This window comes from Macaca mulatta, chromosome 8 (assembly GCF_049350105.2).
Source record: "Macaca mulatta isolate MMU2019108-1 chromosome 8, T2T-MMU8v2.0, whole genome shotgun sequence".
NCBI lineage: Eukaryota > Metazoa > Chordata > Mammalia > Primates > Cercopithecidae > Macaca > Macaca mulatta.
In genome coordinates, this window is record NC_133413.1 from 104,150,186 (window position 1) to 104,170,678 (window position 20,493).

General features: G+C 37.4%; 1 protein-coding gene across 3 annotated transcripts in view; it reads left to right on the plus strand.

The window, feature by feature from the left end:
• The first annotated feature begins 126 nt into the window (after window positions 1-126).
• The window catches only part of TMEM67 (transmembrane protein 67), a 62,622-nt gene continuing 42,255 nt past the window's right edge, over window positions 127-20,493 (plus strand). The window contains exons 1-7 of one of the 3 annotated variants that reach the window (XM_002805441.4): window positions 127-362; window positions 1,002-1,090; window positions 3,663-3,756; window positions 11,273-11,372; window positions 12,821-12,890; window positions 12,987-13,061; window positions 20,019-20,081. In XM_002805441.4, coding sequence (XP_002805487.3) covers window positions 170-362; window positions 1,002-1,090; window positions 3,663-3,756; window positions 11,273-11,372; window positions 12,821-12,890; window positions 12,987-13,061; window positions 20,019-20,081 — 684 coding nt within the window. In that variant the 5' untranslated portion in view covers window positions 127-169. Of the gene's footprint in view, window positions 363-1,001; window positions 1,091-3,662; window positions 3,757-8,750; window positions 8,891-10,922; window positions 10,958-11,272; window positions 11,373-12,820; window positions 12,891-12,986; window positions 13,062-20,018; window positions 20,082-20,493 lie in introns of those variants that run through there. The other 2 variants (XM_077942852.1, XM_077942851.1) reach the window with 2 other exon arrangements.

The following is a 20,493-nucleotide window of genomic DNA, read 5'->3' on the forward strand; positions in this document are numbered from 1 at the left end:
CAGGGTTGGTAACCTAGCAACCAAGCAATACCAGCAGTGACTTCCGGTACCCAGACTTGGGTTGTCCAATCAGCTCAGCGGAGCTGCCGCAGAGGCTGATGGGGGACTGACGCCTGTGAGGCTGCCAGCGTCGGTACCATGGCGACGCGCGGTGGGGGCTGAGGTGGCAATGGCGGCTTGGTACCTCTTATCTGCCCGGGCCGTGACCGTGTTCCTCCTGTTGTCCCTCCCTCGCTTCTTACAGGCCCAGACCTTCTCTTTCCCTTTCCAGCAGCCAGAGAAGTGCGACAACAACCAGTACTTTGATATCTCCGCGCTCTCCTGTGTTCCGTGTGGAGTTAACCAGAGGCAGGATGCCCGAGGTAAGACGGTTTGAGGTGGGCCCTGGCAAAAGTAACACTCCCGCCTTGGTCGATCCCTAGTCCCTGGAGATGGAGTTTCATCATGTTGATCAGGCTAGTCTCGAACTTCTGACCTCAGGTGATCCACCCGCCTCCGCCTCCCAAAGTGCTGGGATTACAGGCGTGAGCCACCGCGCCTGGCCCGAATACATATATATTGTTTAGTGACGTAGAAATGTAAAATTTCCAGCAGCAGTTAAGTAGTTTAATAGTTTAGTTATACTTGCGCTTAAAATGGTAGCAACACAATACCAGCTGTGTGTGACAGTCTAAGACCTTTATGTATAATAACTAATTTTATACTCATACTAATACTATGAGGTAGGTACCGATTTTTTTCCTCCTTTTTATTGTAGAGGAAGCCAAGGCAGAGAGTTTAGTAACTTGTTCAAGGTCATGCAACCGAGTAGGAGTACTAAGATTGGAACTCAAGAAGTATGTTTCTGGATTTGAACCCAGGCAATACTGGCTCCAGAATCCTGCTGTTAATCACTATACTGCTTCTCAAGATCTTCAGACTTATTAAAAGTTTCACTATCTTGGAACTTTATTTTTATTTATCAAGGATAAAGTTGGCTTTTTTTTTTTTTTTTTTTTTAGGAACTTCATGTGTATGTCTACCAGGATTTCAGATGATCTCTAATAATGGAGGACCTGCTGTTATTTGTAAAAAGTGCCCAGAAAACATGGTATGCATAATTTATTTTAAAATAACTTAACTGTAAAAGTAATAAGTTAAATATCTTTATTTTTCAAACTATAATGTAATGTTTAATGTTTCCCCACAAACTTTAAAATTACTATGCTAACTTTATTTTTACTAGAGTAAGTTTTGGGAAATCAGCGAAATTTTATGCAAACTTGGAGAAAACAGAAATGTATTTCTTTTAAAATCTGAAATCCCAAAAACCACAAAGCTGTAAAAATTTAAGTTTTTGTTTTTACTCATAGAATAACTCGATTATGAAGAAAATTAGATGAATAAGGAATATATAGAGCAGTTTGGGATGTGTGCGATTTGGGATGTGTATATTCTTTGACTGATGCAAATGGAGTTGTCTTAGACCTATCATGTCAACAGTTTATATGATGATTGATGTTCATAATGATATCTGAGGTGTAATTATTTCATGAAATACCAATTGCATTAATAAATAGGTTAAATAATGTCTGTTTCTGTTTTGTTAGTAATTTCATTATATCGTAATTTTTGAAAAATTAGTAGTTACTATATATGATAATTCTCAATTAACAAATATATTTTTCAATCATGTTGGATAATTAAAAGTCTGTGTAACAGTCTGACATTTACAGTAATGTTTCTTCTCGTTGTCATATAAAAAATATTAATTCTGGGAATTTAATCTGAAGTTATCAATTGTCCTGATTTACAGCTATCTGTATTACTTGTAGGTCTGATTACCATTTTTTATATTACCATGTATTTTACATCTTTAAAATAGATTATAATAGATTACCATTTATTTTATATCTTTGCAGATGTTGATCCTACCTGAATTACCCATGATAAAATGCTGCTAAGCATTTTGTTTTTCAGTGACATTTTTTAAGTTATTGTAATCTTTAAATTGTCCTATATAGGCCGGGCATGGTGGCTCATGCCTGTAATCCCCGCAATTTGGGAGGCTGAGGCTGGTGGATCATGAGCTCGGGAGACCAGCCTGGCCAATATGGTGAAACCCTATCTCTACTAAAAATACAAAAATAAGCTGGGCATGGTGGCGTGTACCTGTAGTCCCAGCTGCTTGGGAGGCTGAGGCAGGAGAATCACTTGAACCCAGGAGGCGGAGGTTACAGTGAGCCAAGATCGCACCATTGCACTCCAGCCTGGGTGACAAAGTGAGACTCTGTCTCAAAAAATAAATAAATAAATAAATAAATAAATAAATAAATAGTCCTATATAAATGTATTGCAAAATAGGAGTATTTCTTGATAAATTCAGTCTTTTCAACCAAAATTTAAAATAATTTGTGGCATTATTTTTGTTCTTTATGAACTTTGGGTACAACTGTGTTTGTAATTATTGTGTTTGTTGCCCCAGGCTTTTCCTAAACCATATAATATAATAAGCCCAATTTTGAATGCTGTCATACTTTATCAAAAACCTTTACCAGGCTGAGCGCAGTGGCTCATGCCTGTAATCCCAGCACTTTGAGAGGCCGAGGCAGGCGAATCACGAGGTCAGGAGATCAAGACCATCCTGGCAAACGTGGTGAAACCCCATGTCTACTAAAAATACAAAAATTAGCTGGACATGGTGGCATGTGCCTGTAGTCCCAGCTACTCGGGAGACTGAGGCAGGAGAATCCCTTGAACCCGGGAGGTGGAGCTTGCAGTGAGCCGAGATCGTGCCACTGCACTCCAGCCTGGTGACGGAGCGAAGACTGTCTCAAAAAAAAAAAAAAGTGTACTAGTACAAGCCATAAATGGATAGAAGAAAATATTCTCATAAATCAATTTCAACGACTGTGTATATTTATATTTCATAAAATTTACCCATTTTGAATCATAAATGAATTTTTTTTTTTTTTTGAGACAGAGTATTACTGTTGCCCAGGCTAGAGTACAGTGGCGTGATCTCAGCTCACTGCAACCTCCACCTTTCTGGTTCAAGCCATTCTGGTGCCTCAGCCTCCCAAGTAGGATTATAGGCATACACCACCACACCCAGCTAATTTTTGTATTTTTAGTAGAGACGAGGTTTCACCACGTTGGCCAGGCTAGCCTCAAACTTTTGGCCTCAAGTGATCCAACCACCTTGACTTCCCAAAGTGCTGAAATTACAGATGTGAGCCACCGTGCGTGGACTAAATTTTTTATGTATTTGAATTTTTTAAAATTAGAATAATGTTTTAGAATAGGTGAGATTAACCTATTAACTGACTATTGATTCAATCTTTTTGTGTTGTGTTGTGTTTTATATTTGTAAACAGAAAAAGTAAATGACAAATAATTATGAAAGTAGGCATCCATTTGAATTAAAGATCCTGAAGAAGAGAGAACTATTATCCACAGTTAATCCTTTAATAGTTGTCAGGACATAGTAATAATATAGAGCTTAATTTTGGAATATAAGCATGAATTATCTCTCCAGGGAATTTTTATGTGGCTCATATATGTATGATTTATTTGAATATTCACTGCAGTTACATACTCTTATGGCATTTTGAACTTACATGATTATGAAGAAGAAAGTTAATTAAAAAAGAGAAAAGCTTTTTTTTTTTCTTTTAATTTAGAAAGGTGTTACAGAAGATGGCTGGAACTGCATTTCTTGCCCTAGTGGCTTAACTGCCGAAGGAAAATGCCACTGTCCCGCTGGCCATATTTTAGGTAAGAATTAGATTCCTTATAAAGAAGTAGTGATAAATCTTCATTTGTGTTTTTGTTTTTTGAAAAGGGCATTAATTTAAATAGTTAAATGATTACTTAATATTTTTGTAGTGGTTCAAGCAATCCTCCTACCTCAGCTTCCTGAGTAGCTAGGACTGCACACATACACCACTGCAGCTGGCTAATTTTTAAATTTTTTGTAGAGACTGGGTCTTGTTATGTTGCCCAGCCTGGTCTTGAACTCCTGGCCTCGAGAGATCTTCCTGCCTCACCTCCTAAAGTGCTGGGATTATAGGCATCAGTCACTGTGTCCAGCCCTTAATAGTGTTTATAAAAATTATTTTTGTACAAATTTAGTGATACTTAAGACATCAGCAGGCATTGAGAAGAAAATACAGTTTTGTCTGAGTTTTTTGAAACTCTTAATTGTGTAGGATTAGATGGTTACTTCTTTAACATAACATGATAAAATATGTATGTCTCAACTCAAAAACCAAGTTGATGCTTAATAGGCAAAAAGTGTAAGCGTTCCTATTAATGTCAGGACCTGGAAAAGGGTGCAAACTATGCACTTAAGTAAGAGAAAAAAAATATTTATCACTGGAAAAGAAAAGGTAGGCCGTTAATCCCAACATTTTGGAAGGCCAAGGCAGGTGTATTGTTTGAGCTTAAGAGTTCGAGACCAGTCTGGGCAACACAGTGAAACCCCATCTCTACAAATAAAAAAGAAATTATTCAGGTATGGTGGCATGCATCTGTAGTCCCAGCTACTCGAGAGGCAAAGGTGGGAAGATCGCTTGAGCCTGGAAGGTTAAGGCAGCAGTGAGCTGAGATGGTGCCACTGCACTCCAGCCTGAGCGACAGGGTAAGACCTTGTCTCAAACAAACAAGCAAAAAAAGTAAAATATCATTGTTTACAGATGATTTGATTGTATGTTTAAAACACCCAAGAGAATGACTAAAAATTACTATAAACAGTGATGAAAGAAAATACCTCATATACAATAGCAACAAAAAAGAAAAAATAAGTAGGTATATCCTTTTTTTTAAATTTTGATTTTTGGATTTTTTTTTTGAGACAAGCGTTTTCACTGTTGTTGCCCAAGCTAGAGTGCAATGGTGCAATCTCAGCTCACTGCAGCCTCCCTCCGGATTCAAGCGATTCTCCTGCCTCAGCCTCCCGAGTAGCTGGGATTACAGGCATGTGCCACCACGCCTGGCTAATTCTGTATTTTTAGTAGATAACGGGGTTTCTCCATGTTGGTCAGGCTGGTCTTGATCTCCCGACCTCAGGTGATCTGCCCACCTCAGCCTCCCAAAGTGCTGGGATTACAGGCTTGAGCCACTGCGCCCGACCTTGGCATATACTTTAGAAGGAATGTACAATATAATTAATTGAAGAAATTTGTGAGTATTACTGAGGGATATGAAGGCAGGCTTTTATAAGTGAAAATGCATTCTCTATTTTTGCATGGGAAGATTAAATATTAGAAAGATGCCAACTCTCCTACCAGACTGTATATTTTAAAGGACCCTCGGAAATTCTATCAGGTTATTATTTGTTTGTTTTGGGGTAATATACAAATAGATTCTGAAGTTTATCAGGAAAGATATATGAGATCTAAGAAAATTCTGGGAAGGGAAAGAAGGAACTACCCCATCAGATAATATGCATATTATATAGCTACTATAATCACATGTATGACAGGCTTATGGGTACACAGACTGATTGATGGAACTTAGACAGTCAGAATAGATTCAATTCATATGGGAATTTGGTATGTGCAAAAAGTGGCATTTCATCCAAGTGGGGATAAAACTGGTAAATGGTGCTGGGAAAACTGAGAAAACACCAAGTTGGGTTTCTACCTTATTTCTGAGAAAATTAAACTCCAAATGAGTCAAATACTAAATATGAATATATGAAAGTTCTTAAAGAAAATGTAGGAAAAACTTGTATAGTTTTGTTGTAATAGGTCTAAGTGTGACCAAAAATAATCACTTTGGAGGCCTAGGTGGGAGGATTACTTGAGCCAAGGAGTTCCTGACCAGCCTGGGCAACATAGAGAGACTCTGTCTCTACAAAAAAAAAAAAAAAAAAAAAAAAGACAAAAAGAAAAAGAAAAGAAAAACCACAGAAGGAAAAATTGGTGAATTTATAAAATGCCATAAAAATTATAATACCAAAAACCAAACTACAAACTAAAGAAAAATATTAAGGCATACAATAGACAGAGGTCAAAGTTCTTCAATAAATGTAAAGGTCCTACAGATAAATAAAAGTAAGATGAATAGCCCAATTTTAAAAATAGCCAAAAATCGTAAATAAAGTTCACATAGAAAAAAACATGAGGAAAAATATTGAACCTTACTCAGAGTAAGAAAATGTACATTAAAGCTAAAATGAGATTTTATTTTTAACTTACCAGATTTTATTATAAAACTTTTTCGAACAGGCACAGTGGCTCACACCTGTAATCCAGCACTTTGGGAGGCCGAGGTGGGCAGATCACCTGAGTTCAGGAGTTCAAGACCAGCCTGACTAACCTAGTCACTACTAAAAATTCAGAATTAGCCGGACATGGTAGCACGTGCCTGTAATCCCAGTTTCTTGGAGGCTGAGGCAGGAGAATTGCTTGAACGCAGGAGGTGGAGGTTGCAGTGAGCCAAGATCATGCCATTGCACTCCAGCCTGGGCAACAAGAGTGAAACTCCATATGAAAACAACAAAAAGAAACTTTTTCAACTTTGACAATGTATTTATAAGGATACAGGGAAATAGTTATTCATGTATTAATAGGGAAAATTATAAGTTGGTGCAACCTCTGTGGAGAGCAAATTTACAGTGTTTATCAAAATTAAAAATACAGATTATCTTTGCCTAGAAAGCTCTCATCTAGAAATTTCTTACTTGGATACACTTAACTATATGCCTGAAGAAGTGTTGAATGTTTTTTTCTTGCAACATTATTCCTGAGACAAAAGATTGTAAACAATATAAGAGTCTATCAAGATGAGATCAGCCAAATAAATTATGATATAGTCATACAATGGTATAGAATGCAACTGTGGAAAAATAAAGAGGCAATTCTACACATATTACTATGGAAAGAAATCTAAGATATATTGAGTAAAAAAGCAAGATATAGAATAATTTATTCATTCATCTACAAGTATTTATTGAGAACCTGTTATTTATCAGCACTATTTTATGTATTTGGTATTCCACTATTTAGCTTTTTAAAGACCATTATGTATGCATATGTGCTTGTATATACACAGGCTATTTCTGAAAGGATTCATAAGAAACTGGTAACAATGCTGCCTCCTGAGTGAAGAACTGAGTGCCTGGGAATGGCGGGAAAGAGACTTAATTTTCATTTTAAATCCTTTTGTGCTTGGTGCGGTGGCTCACGCCTGTAATTACAGCACTTTGGGAGGCCAAGGCAGGTGGATCACCTGAGGTTAGAAGTTCGAGACCATCCTGGACAACATGGTGAAACCCCATCTCTACTAAAAATGCAAAAATTAGCCGGGCATGGTGGCAGGTGCCTGTAGTCCCAGCTACTTGGGAGGCTGAGGCAGGAGAATCACTTGAATCTGGGAGGCGGAGGTTACAGTGAGTGAGATCATGCCACTGCACTCCAGCCTGGGTGACAAGAGCAAAACTGTCTCAAAAAATAAAATAAATCCTTTTGTGCCTTTCATTTTTATATTTTATATATTACCCATTCAAAGATTAATTTTTAAATTATCTCAATTTTTTTTTTCGTTTCAACAAATTTTTTTGTAGTGATGGGGGTCTTACTATATATCTCAGGCTGGTCTCGAACTCCTGACCTCAAGCAGTCCTCCTGCCTTGACCTCCCCATATGTTGGGATTAGAGTTGCCTGGTGTTATTTTTTTTAGAGACGAGATCTTGTTATGTTACCCAGGCTGGATTCAAACTCCTGGGCTTAAGCAATCTACCGCATCTGGCTTCTTAGTAGTTTCATTGGCACTCTTGCCTCCATTGAAAATATTAACTTGATTCTCACGGTATTTGGGGGGTGTATTCTTAGGGATGGGGCTAATGAAAGTTTTATGAGTTGGATGGCAATATGAAATTTGTTACACTTCATGATGTACTATTTCTACTGTAAATTTTAGGATTATGGGAAGATGAAGGTAAGTCAGATTTAATCATAAATTTGGAATAAAAACTGTTAAGGCCAAATATGCTGGCGTTTGTTTAAAGTAGTGCAGTTCAGTAGAAATATAATGCAAACCAAATATGTAATTTTAAATTTTCTTGTCTACACATTAAAAATAGTAAAAAGAAACATGAAATGAATTTTAATAATATACTTTATTTAGCCTAATATTATTTAAACTATTATCCTTTGAACAGGTAATCAAGGTGAACAATTTTTGAGATATCTTCATTCTTTTGTTCTTTTTTTTTTTTTTTTTTTGAGACAGAGTTTCACTCTTGTCGCTCAGGCTGGAGTGCAATGGCGCAATCTCGGCTCACTGCAACCTCTGCCTCCCAGATTCAAGTGATTCTTCTGCCTCAGCCTCCTGAGTAGCTGTGACTACAGGCACCTGCCACTGCGCCCAGCTAATTTTTGTATTTTTTTAGTAGAGATGGGGTTGTACCATGTTGACCAGGCTGGTCTCAAACTTCTGACCTCAGGTGATCCGCCCGCCTTGGCCTCCCAAATTGCTGGAATTACAGGCATGAGCCACCATGCTCAGCCTGTTCTTTTGTTCTTAATAAATTTTTGAGATTTCAATTCTGGCTAGGCACATCTCAAGTGGTCAGTAATCACAAGTGGCTAGTAACCACAGTCAACAGTAACTGTATTGGACAGCACAAGTTAATATCAAGAGAAAATACATACTGGTACACTTGATATCAGCCATGTGTGTAAGCCAGTTAATTACTGGAAGAATAAAAACTAGTTTGAAATCTTATATAGTTAACCACTCAAGTTATGTTTCTATTACTGTAGCTATGTTACTGTAATTCTTATAATTCTTCATTCCCTAAATTAGATGCTCTTGAGATATCTGTGGATGAGAAGTAGGGGAAAGGAACGTTCTTTGCTGCTTTCTCTAAACAGTGGCTCTGACATCTTCTGGCCCCTTCAGGTTAGGTTACAGCTGTGGAAACAGTATTTTGCTATTTTAGAGGGTACTATTTCGTGATTAAAATTCTCTATGGTGCAAGAGAAGGGAGAGAGAATAGGGTATTATTTTACATACATTATCATGGTAGTCCTCTCTGGAAAGGTGAAATCTAAGAAAGACTTGAAGGAAGGGAGGGACAGAGCCATGAGGATGACTGGGGAACATCATTCTAAGCAGAGGGAATAGCAAGTACTAAGGTTCTAAGATGGGAGTATATTTGGCATTTTTCAGAGAACAGAAAGTACACTAATGTGGCTAAAGCAAAGAAGTAAAGTAAAGTAGAAGCATCTGGGTCTGAAAAATTGGGGTGATAGTGTGCAGATCATGTAAGACCTTTATGCTGTGTTAGTGACCTTTGAAATTGTCCTATGTGAGATGGGAGGCCATTTGGAAGGTTTTAAGCAAAAGAGTGACATGATCACACTGAAGTTTTAAAAGCTTCACTTTAGCTTCTGCGTGGAGCACAAAACCAGCACTCCAGTTAAGAGGCTGTTACAAAAGCCCAGGTGATAGATGATGGTGCTTGGGCCAGAGTTTTTTCTTTTTTCTTTCTTTTTTTTTTATTTTTATTTTTTATTTTTGGACAGGCTCTTGCTCTGTCACCCAAGCAGGAGGGCCGTGGCATTATCACAGCTCACTGCAGCCTCGACCTCCTGGGCTCAAGTGATCCTCCTGCCCCAGCCTCCTGAGTAGCTGGGACTACAGGCATGTGCCACCACACCCGGCTGTGTGTGTGTGTGTGTGTGTGTGTGTGTGTGTATAGAGATGAGGTTTTGCTATGTTGTCCAGGCTGGTCTTGAATGCCTGGCCTCAAGCAATCATCCTGCCTTGGCCTCCTAAAATACTGGGATTACGAGATGAGCCACTGTACCCGGCAGGCCACAATATTAGTTGTAGAGGTAGAGAAAATAATTCTGTTTCTGAATATATTTTGAAGAGAGAGCTGACAGAATTTGCACATTAATTTTTTTATTTTTATTTTTTTAATATGGAACATGAGGAGACTCTTAAGGACTGGGACCACAGTAAATGGTCAAATGGAGCTGTCATTTATTGAGATAGGGATGACTGTAGGAGGAACAAGTTGCTCATCTTTACTTTTGTTAAAATTACTTTTTACTACCATGCAAAAACTTAAAACATTATGGATAAGACTAAAGTCCTTTTTGACCATTTTTCCCAATACTGTTTTTCTATTGCTCCTTCAACCCCAAAGTAACTGGTTATTTTTGTGTGTGTGTGTGTGTGTACATGTGTGTGTGCGTGTGTGTGTGCACATTCAGAATTTTTTCCCTGTTATAAGGATCTACATTATATATCCACAGGAAACATAAGTGGTATGTTTGCATAAATGTTTCATACACAAATATTGTTCTAGCATACTTTTTTCAGTTAGTGGTATACTCTGATACTCTGTTAGATTTAGCTGATTCTTTTTTTTTTTTTTTGAAACAGGGTCTCACTCTTGCCCAGGCTGGAGTGTAGTGGTGTGATCTCAGCTCACTGCAACCTCCACCTACCAGGTTCAAGCAATTCTCATGCCTCAGCCACCTGAGTAGCTGGGATTACAGGCACAAGCCACCACGCCCAGCTAATTTTTGTATTTTTTTAGTAGAGACAAGGTTTTGCCATGTTGGCCAGGCTGGTCTTGAACTCCTGGCCTCATGTGATCCACCCACCTTAGCCTCCCAAAGGGCTGGGATTGCAGGCATGATCCTCCTCACCTGGCCTTACCTGATTCTTTTTCATCTGTTTCATAGTATTTTGTAGCATGGATATACCACCATTCTGCTATTTTAAATATTCATGTTGTTTCTAACAAATAATGCTTCAATGAATATACTTATGTACATATTCAAGTGTTTCTGTAGGTTAGGTATCTAAAAACAAAATTGTAGTGTTGTAAGGATGTGAATTTGAAACTTTAATAGATACTACTAAAAGCCTTCTAAGTTACAGAAACTTATCAGTAATCTACGAAAATACTTGCTTCACTATCCCAGTGTGACAGAAATGTATAGATAAGAGGTAAGACAATTTTGAGGAAAAAAATACTGACTTAATTGTTATGATGACTTGGAAAATGATTTTCTGTATTTTACTATGTGAAAATAGGGAAGGCATCACTTCTCTTTTTTTTTTTGGAGGCATGGATGGGTATGAAGGGATCACTTCTCTATACTTTATTATGGAGATACTTGTTATGCCTTTAATGCAAATAAAGTGTTTTGAAAATTAATAGAATAATAGTAACACTTGGGTTTTGTTAAATATTTTCTGAATATGTAGAAGCTTATATGTTTACTATGAGTTACATCTTTTTTTTGTTTCTAAACTGTTTAGTGGAAAGAGATATTAATGGAACATTGTTGTCTCAAGCAACTTGTGAGCTCTGTGATGGAAATGAAAACTCTTTTATGGTAGCAAATGCTTTAGGAGACAGGTAAGCAGTGTGATGGGGCGGACTTCATTAATATCATCTTATACTAATGTATAATTTTTACTTTTAAGAATGTTTTCCTATCATATCACTTAGTTCACTTAGTTTTCACAATAACCCAAGGAAGGATAGAAGTAGACATTAACAGATACAGAAGCTGATGCCTAGAGCATGAGACACACTAGGGTTCAAATTTTGGTCCAGTCTATTAGTTGTCTGACCTTGGATAGCTCACTACTTCACAATCCCTTGTCTTTGGAATGGTACTATTGCCACCCACTTCATAGGCTGTAATGGCTCAGAAATAAGTAAGTACAGTTCTTAGTATAGTGCTATATAGTAACCACTCTGTAAAGGGTAGCTATTTTTGTTTGTTGTTATGTAATTGGTATATAATCTATAATATAATTATGTGCTAAGTACTGTACTAAAGCTCTTATAATACATAAAACATTAATGTATACTAATAATAGCCCAGGTACCCTGATTTATAGTCCCATTTTCTGTTGCTTCCTGTTCCCCCTTTGTGCATGTGTTTGTGAAACACACACACACACACACACACACACCCCTGTCTGCCTATATACTTCCCTCTAATTTAAGCATATATACCAATTTCAGCTTCTTTAATTTTTTTAGAGGCCTACATCATGACTTCCCTCCAGGCACAGTTTTTTCTTTAGTTTCCAAGTTTAATATAGAAAATAGCTGAGCAACTTTTCTGAGGGCTACTTAGTGTTGGATCATCTTTTTTCTAAGGCTGACCTGAGTTACGGCATCCAAATACCGATTTTTTTGGCCCCTCTAATATTTCCCCAAGCCTCGTCTGTTTTACGTCATGCCCCAGCCCCACTCCTACCTGCTCTATTTTGCAAGTGAAGAATACCTATATATTCACTCATCACTGGTCCAGTACCCTCCCCCATCTATCTCATTCATTAATGAAAAATATGAAGTATTTTTCTAAAATAAGCAAAGATGATAAATAGAATTTATTTAAAAGTGTTGGCTGTAGCTTTGATAGGAGCTAGAGATGCATTTCTCTTCAGCTTATGCTACCTTTTTACTTTGTGGCACATAAAATAAGGAAAGCATATTTGATATAACTAATTGTAAAAATTGATTGGGTTTCATTTATATGAGTTTGTTGGTCTCTTTTGTTAGTTGAGTGACTTAATTATCTTTGATATTCAGAATTATTCATTCTGTACATTCCATGTAGTTAAAAAATACTCTTCTATTGATTAGTTTTACTTACTTTATACTTTGTAACACAGAATGGCCTAAAACTATTCAAATCCGTGTTATTTTAAATTTGTTTAACATATTTACATAATTGCTCACTGAATGAATCTACTCTAATCCATTGTTTAGAAAGACAGCTTTTCTATTAAATTAGGTTTAGTATAATTTATTAACATTTTAAAAATTATTTTTGTTATATTGAACAGGTGCATCCGATGTGAGCCAACATTTGTTAATACCAGCAAGTCCTGTGCATGTTCAGAACCTAACATTTTAGTAAGGCTAACCAAATTGATAAAGTATATATATTTTTAATTCAATTGCTTATGCCTTTTCATAAGCTTCTATTTTTTCCCTCATTTATTTATGAAGACAGGGGGATTATGTTTCAGCAACACAGGGAATTTTCCTCTACGTAGAATTTCAACTGCACGTTATGGAGAAGTTGTGAGTATGCTTCAATTTTTTTGTTCTGTTGTTAAGAAATTTTCTACATTTCATCCATTAGTAATTAATTTCAGGCTAGAATGAGAAACACTTTTGTATAAATCATTTTAAAACAGAAAAAAAAATCAATCTAAGAAACATTAGTCTAATAATTCAGCATTATAATTTCTAAGTACAGTACTGAGTCTGTACCATAGCCTGTTTGTTTTTCAGTGTGCTACAGAATGTTTACACCAGAAATATCTGGTATATGTTCTGTGTAGGATGCAGTATAATGCATTTACGGGCACCAGAAACTCTAGATTTGAACCCTGGATTTGCAAGTCATTAGTTTTGTATCCTTGGACCTTGAGAAGATTTCAAAGCTTCAGTTGATTGTCTGTAAATTGGACATAATAAAAATACCTTTATCACAGTGTCTGTACATAGTAATCATTGGAGAAATCAGGATTATTCTCATTTGGCCAGATTGTTCCTTATTATTTTATTTTATTTTTGTTTGAGATGGAGTCTTGCTCTGTTGCCCAGGCTGGAGTGCTGTGGTGCAGTCTCAGCTCACTGCAACCTCCGCCTCCCAAGTTCAAGCGATTCTCCTGCCTCAGCCTCCCAGGTAGCTGGGATTATAGGCACCTGCCACCACGCCTGGCTAATTTTTTGTATTTTCAGTAGAGACAGGATTTCACCATGTTGGCCAGGCTGGTCTCGAACTCCTGACCTCGTGATCCACCCACCTCAGCCTCACAAAGTACTGGGATTACATGCATGAGCCACCACACCCAGCCAATTGTTTCTTATTTTATGGATGAGAGCATTGAGGCCTAGAGTTAGAGCTTTGGCAGCAGGTGTTGGTGATAACCACTTCTAGGGTATAAAATGGAAAGTAAGTAGAGGAATTGGAACTACAGAAGTTGCAAATCAGAGAGAACAGGAGTTAGATGACTGAGAGTTAGAATAGGAATTAATGAATAAACATTGAAGATGCTTAGTACGCCAGAGTTAAGGGTGGACAAAGTGTGATCTGGTTGTTAATATCATTATTGTTAATATTATTATTGAATATAGGAGTGATTAAGAGGACTGCGAGGATAGCAATAATGAGGGTGGGATCTAGGATCTTGATGAATCCGGCAAATATTCCTCTCCTCCAGTATAGTTTTGTGAGGAAGACAGGCAAGTACCAAGTAGTTACAAGACAGCAAAATAAAAGCTAAAATACATAGGGAGCTCTGAGATTATCCAAAAATTGGCTGATCTGTAACAAGATATGTGTCTTCTGGGGCATTCTTCTCCAGATTGGAGTGCATATCTGTATATGATTATTACATTTGCAGGCCTTTAATTTTCCTTTTTTCCTTTTTCAAAAAATTTAAGTTGAAATAATTTTGCTGGAAGTCCCAGCAATGACTCTTTGTTCTTTCTGGTCTGAGATCCCCAATCATTTAGTGGTCATGTCCCTTTAGCTTCCTCCAATCTGAAACTAGGTCCTCAGTGTTTTCCTGTCTTTCATGAATGCAACAGTTTTGAAGATTACAGGCCTTACCATCCTATAGATACTTTCCTCATACTGAGTACCTGCTTAGATGAAAGCCACAAAAAAGATGTCATGTTCTTCTCAGTGGACTGCATCACATCCAGGGGCACACAGTATCTACCTGTGCCACCACTGATGCTGTTAACCTTGATCACCTGCCCTAAAGTCACCATGACTACCATAAAGTTACCATTTACCATTTGTAATTGATTAGTATTTTGTGAGGCGTATTTCTGAGATTACACTTCCTCACTAACCTTTAACTCACTAGCACTAGTCTCCATTGTTGACCACTACTGTGATGGTTGCCACAGGTTAATTTTTTATTTCTATCCACATTTGATTACTTCCACATTTGTTAATTGACATTCTATTATAAGGAAGAACTATCTCTTCTTCCCAATTTATACACTTATTTTTTAAAATTAATGTCCACGTGGATATGTGGGTTCCTAATTTATTCAGTTAGTTATAATCCAGCATACTCATTATTTGTTTAGGTGTTCAAATTGTCCTATATCTGGAATAAAAGTCCCTTCAAGTTGGCTCCTGCGTGTTTTTTTTTTTTCTTTGACATGTTCCCATCATTCTTTGAACATTTGCTTACTTTATGATACAAGATTTCTAGGCTAAGCTTGTACTTTTCCTGCCTCAGACCTGGAATCAACCATTTCTTTCTTTCTTTCTTTTTTTTTTTTTTTTTTTGAGACGGAGTTTCACTCTTGTTGCCCAGGCTGGAGTGTAATGGCACAATCTCAGCTCGCCGCAACCTCCACCTCCCGGGTTCAAGTGGTTCTCCTGCCTCCGCCTCCCGAGTAGCTGGGGTTATAGGCATGCGTCACCACACCCAGCTAATTTTTGTATTTTTACTAGAGACAGAGTTTCTTCATGTTTGTCAGGCTGGTCTCGAACTCCCGACCTCAGGTGATGCCCACCTCGGCCTCCCAAAGTGCTGGAATTACAGGCATGAGCCACCGCACCTGGCCGGAATCAGCCATTTCCTTAATCAGTTTCGTAGGATAAATATTTAGAAACCGAGATTAACACACTTAGTATGTCCTCTCACCAAACATAGCTAGGAAATATACACATATATACATACACACATCTATGACTATTTCTGTGTCTATGTATATATACTAAAAGGGCTGGGCGTGGTGGCCTGTAATCCCAGCACTTTGGGAGGCTGAGGCAGGTGGATCACTTGAGGTCAGGAGTTTGAGACCAGCCTGGCCAACATGGTAAAACCTCGTCTCTACTAAAAATACAAAAATTGGCTGGGTGTGGTGGTGTGCTCCTGTAATCCCAGCTACTCGAGAGGCTGAGACGGGAGAATCACTTGAACCTGGGAGGTGGAGATTGCAGTGAGCCAAGATCGCGCCACTGCCTTCCAGCCTGGGTGACAGAGCAAGACTCCGTCTCAAAATAAAATAAAATAAAATAAAATAAATAAAATAAAATAAAATAAAATAGCTCATACTGATCCCTTTAATTCTGAAGCAATACTTCAGGGTTCTTTCTCACCTTTCCGTTTGATAGGTTTGAAGTATCTTCTCCAGGAGTGAGAAATCTGGGGTTCATTATCCTCAATTTATTTATATGCTCAATGTGACCAATCTTCCAACCCCCTCACTTTCTGTTCCACCCCCACATTCTCCCTCCTCTGCTAGCACCGTGCAGTTGACCCATTATAGACTTCTTTGATAGGTGGGTAGGGAGGAACTGTTCCATCCTTAATGTTGTTCTGATTCAGTTAATGTATTTCATTTAAACATACCAGATTTTTTTAAAGTTAAAAATAATTTAAAACTAAATTAAAAAAAAAAAAACCATCTCGACCCTCCCCAAAACTTTCCAGGTCCCACATGCAGACACTGCAGTGGCGACTGGAGGATTGGGCACTGGAAACAGGAAGGACACTACTGCTCGGCCTGGGGCACCTGAAGGACAACCTGGAGCACTCCAGGAGCACAGCAAAGGTCTAGCAGAGCCAACACTGGTGCAAGCAGGGAAGAGCAGCCTGATGGGCTTATGGGGTAGCTCTCGCCACCGTGAAAAAGGCTGCCTGGAAGGCAATGGCCATAAGAGGCCAGCAAGGGGTGCCTGCTGTCTTAGAGGATCCCCCAGTCCTGCCAAGATGCCATGAGGCAGAGGGTGGAGGAAACGAGGTCAGCCGGATTCCACATCCCTGCATCCCACATACTGCCCAAGGGCAGGGAGGAGAGGCGAGGGGCCCATAGGAGGAATGAGAAGAGTGGTTCCATTTGCCATGAATGTCTGTCTCTCATCTGTTGAGGCTCAGACCTGGCCAGGGAGAGCATGACATCACCACAGCAATTGTGCACTGAACATACCAGTTCTGAACACTGATTCTTTCCTAAGGACAGATTTGAGATTCCTGATTTTAAGTCATGTTGCAGCTGCTTTTCAGATTGGTGCCGTGTAGCCAGAGTATAAAACGTGTAAGCAAAATCTAGTTAAGATGTTTTGACTACCCTAGCGTAGTCTCAGTTTGCAAGAATAAGAACTCAATTTTATCCATGTACTTGTAAGTCAGTCAGATTCTAAGGGCTTGTTTAAAGTAATTAAACTCAGACGAGATTAGATTAATTGATAAACCAGAATACATGTTTATTAGTTTTATGTTAAGACTGTAATTGCCAATTAGACTGAAATATTTGTATTGACTCCATAACATACATTCTTCCTAATTGGAAAAGTCTACTTTGAACATTAAGGTTGGAAGTTTTCTTAGAGAACAAAATTGGAACATAATTCTGTTTGTATAATTTTATAACAAGGCATCCAATCCTACTCATCCTACTCTTGGAATATACTTGCCAATCAGAAAAAATTTTCACATACATGAGTTAGTGTCTCCCCATTCCCTTTCCCTCAAAGACATTAATAGTGAACTATCTTTGTGGTTTTTGGTTTTCCCAACTTTTATTTTGAAAAATTTCAAAATTGCAGAAAAACTGAAAGAATTAAACAATGACTATGCATATGTCTTTCACCTAGGTTAATGAATTATTAATGTTTTGCCACATTTGCTTTATCTCTCTCTATATATAAATATATACACACACACAATGTTTTTTCCCCCTGAGCTATTTGAAAATAAGTTGTAGACATAATGACATTGTACTCCAAATACTTTAGTGTGAATCTCCAAAGAATAAGGCATTTTCCTAGAATCACACCCAAGGAATTTAAAATTAACATAATATTATTAACTGATATTCATTCATACCCAAATTTTCCCAGTTGTTCAAAAGTGTTCTTTATTCTCCCTGCCTTTTTTGGGGGAAGGGATACCTAGGATCCAATCAAGGACTAACTGCAGTTAGTCTTTCTAGTGTCCTTTAATTTAGAACATATCCCTGCTTCACTTTGCTTTTGTGGTTTTCTCCTCTACTTTTCTGATTGTTTTCTCGTGATTAGACTCAGTGAAACATATTTTTGCAAGATATTATATAGATGTTGTATACCTCCCATTGCATCACAACAAGGAGTATGTAATGTCTGTCAGGTTGTCCAGTTATTGGTGGTACTAAATTTGATTGCTAGGCTGGGTGTGGTGGCTCACTCCTGTAATCCCAGCACTTTGGGAGGCTGAGGCAGGTAGATCACCTGAGGTCAGGAGTTTGAGACCAGCCTGGCCGACATGGTGAAACCCCAGCTCTACTGAAAATACAAAGATTAGCCGGGCATGGCAGCAGGCTCCTGTAACCCCAGCTACTCGGGAGACTGAGGCAGGAGAATTGCTTGAACAGAGGAGGCGGAGGTTGCAGTGAGCCAAGATCGCGCCATTGCACTCCAGCCGAGGCAACAATAGCAAAACTCCGTCTCAAAAAAAAAATTGATTTCTTGTTCATAGTTATGTCTGTCACTTCTCTCCATTGTAAAGGTATTGTGATTAATACGTTAGTCTGAGACATTGTAAATTATCCATATCCATTTTAGTATTCATTAATGAATCTTGCCTGTATCAGTTATTAAACTGGTCATTTCTAATAACAATCCTATTATTCCCTCTACATTTATTAGCTAGCAATTGTCTGTAGAAGCACTTTACTTTTTCTCTGTGCTTTTTTTCTTTTTAAAAAAAAGCTTTATTATGAACTCATAGAATCTTTGTTTACTCATTGTGTTATAATCTGTTACTGTTATTCTTCTTTTTGACATTCAAGTTGTACCAAATTTGAACTTCCTTTCAGCATAGCTCCTGTGTTGTTTTGACGTGACTTTAGACTTTAGGGATTTCTTTGGTTTCTCTATACCATGTTCCAGATTCACCTTGTATAATTATATTTTTTAATAGTTCCACAATATTCTGGCTTATGCATTAAAATTTGTATAATGGTATCTCCAGAGAATATTTAGGTTTTCAGTTATTAACTATATTGCCATCAACCATTTTATGCACATAAATGTTTTCCCATTTAGAGGGATTATTGCTTTTAGATAAATTTCCTAAGTGTTCCTAAATTTCTGGGTTAGAGTATATGGATATTGCTTTATAAAAGTATCACGCAACTTTAACACTATCAGTGGCATTGTATGTGGCTCCATTTTACATACATTTGTCAGTACTGTTTTGTTGCATTTCATTTTTTACCAGTTCGTGTGCATGTGTTCCCCAGCCTTCTATGCATATTTTTTCTTACAAAATAACTTTTGCTTATTAAATATACAAAAATAGTACCTCATAATTTTATTATAGATTTCTCTGATCACTGTGGTGCCATATTCATATAATTTAGTTGTATCACTTATGTGTGTGCCCAGATAATTTTCTCTGAATGGTGCTTCTTAGTTTCTCATATTTTAGCAAGATGTGCAGATAAGCTTTAAAGCAATGTTTTTTAACTAGAGGTTTTTATCTGTAGCCTTCAAAACCCATGTAATTGCTTTGGTCTCATCTGGAGATACTGATTCCTTTTTGTTTGGGATGAAGCCAGGCATGTTTTGTTTTTAGAAAGTTCTGCAGGTGATTGTGATGCCCACCATTGTTTGAGCACCACCACTTTGGAGACGTGAAATTATTTCCCCCCATTTTGTTTTATAGCTTGCCAGTTCAGTACAGTATTTACAATAATTCTAAACCAGTAAATGTTAACCACTCAATACTAAGTCAGGATCTGTTATTTTTTCTTTTGCCACTTTATTTTTTATGTTAGTGAAATAGGCATGTAGTATTTTTGGATTATAGACACATTTTGTCTTGTTATATCTTTTGCCTAAGTGTGATTATTTTGTAATGCGGTCCTATTTATAATAACTGACATTGGTTAAAATCAATTCTTGTATTCCTATTGGTATCTTTTTTCTACTAACATTGTGAAAGTAATGTGAGACATTTCCCATTCAACAATATGCATATTGAGATCATTTGAACTTAAAATTTATCTTTTGGTTTACAGGGCGTGTCTTTAACTTCAGAATGGTTTGCAAAGTATTTGCAATCATCAGCAGCTGCATGTTGGGTAAGTTTGAATTTTTAAAAATAAATTTCATTTTATTTTGAAGAATTATACCATTTATTTACCCAGATAATAAAAGTTTTATTTCTAAGTAGCTATAGCTTCTTGGTCATAATCTTATAAGAAGAATAAACCCTTTCTTATGGGCTGAAAGGGAATATATAAAGAAGATGTTATTTAGTGTACATATATTGAATGTCTCCAAGCTTTTTTAGCTGAAATGGAGTGTTAGGGGAAACTGACTGTCATTTAGTAAATGTTTATTGATGACCTACTGTGTGCCAGGCCCAATTCTTAAATCAGGTTAGATATTTCAGAAAAAGAAAAAAACAAGCCTTCATGGAGTCACAGCCTAAGTAAACGTCAGGTTGTGCTAACTGCTATGAAGGCAAATAGTTAAGAGTAAAGTACATAG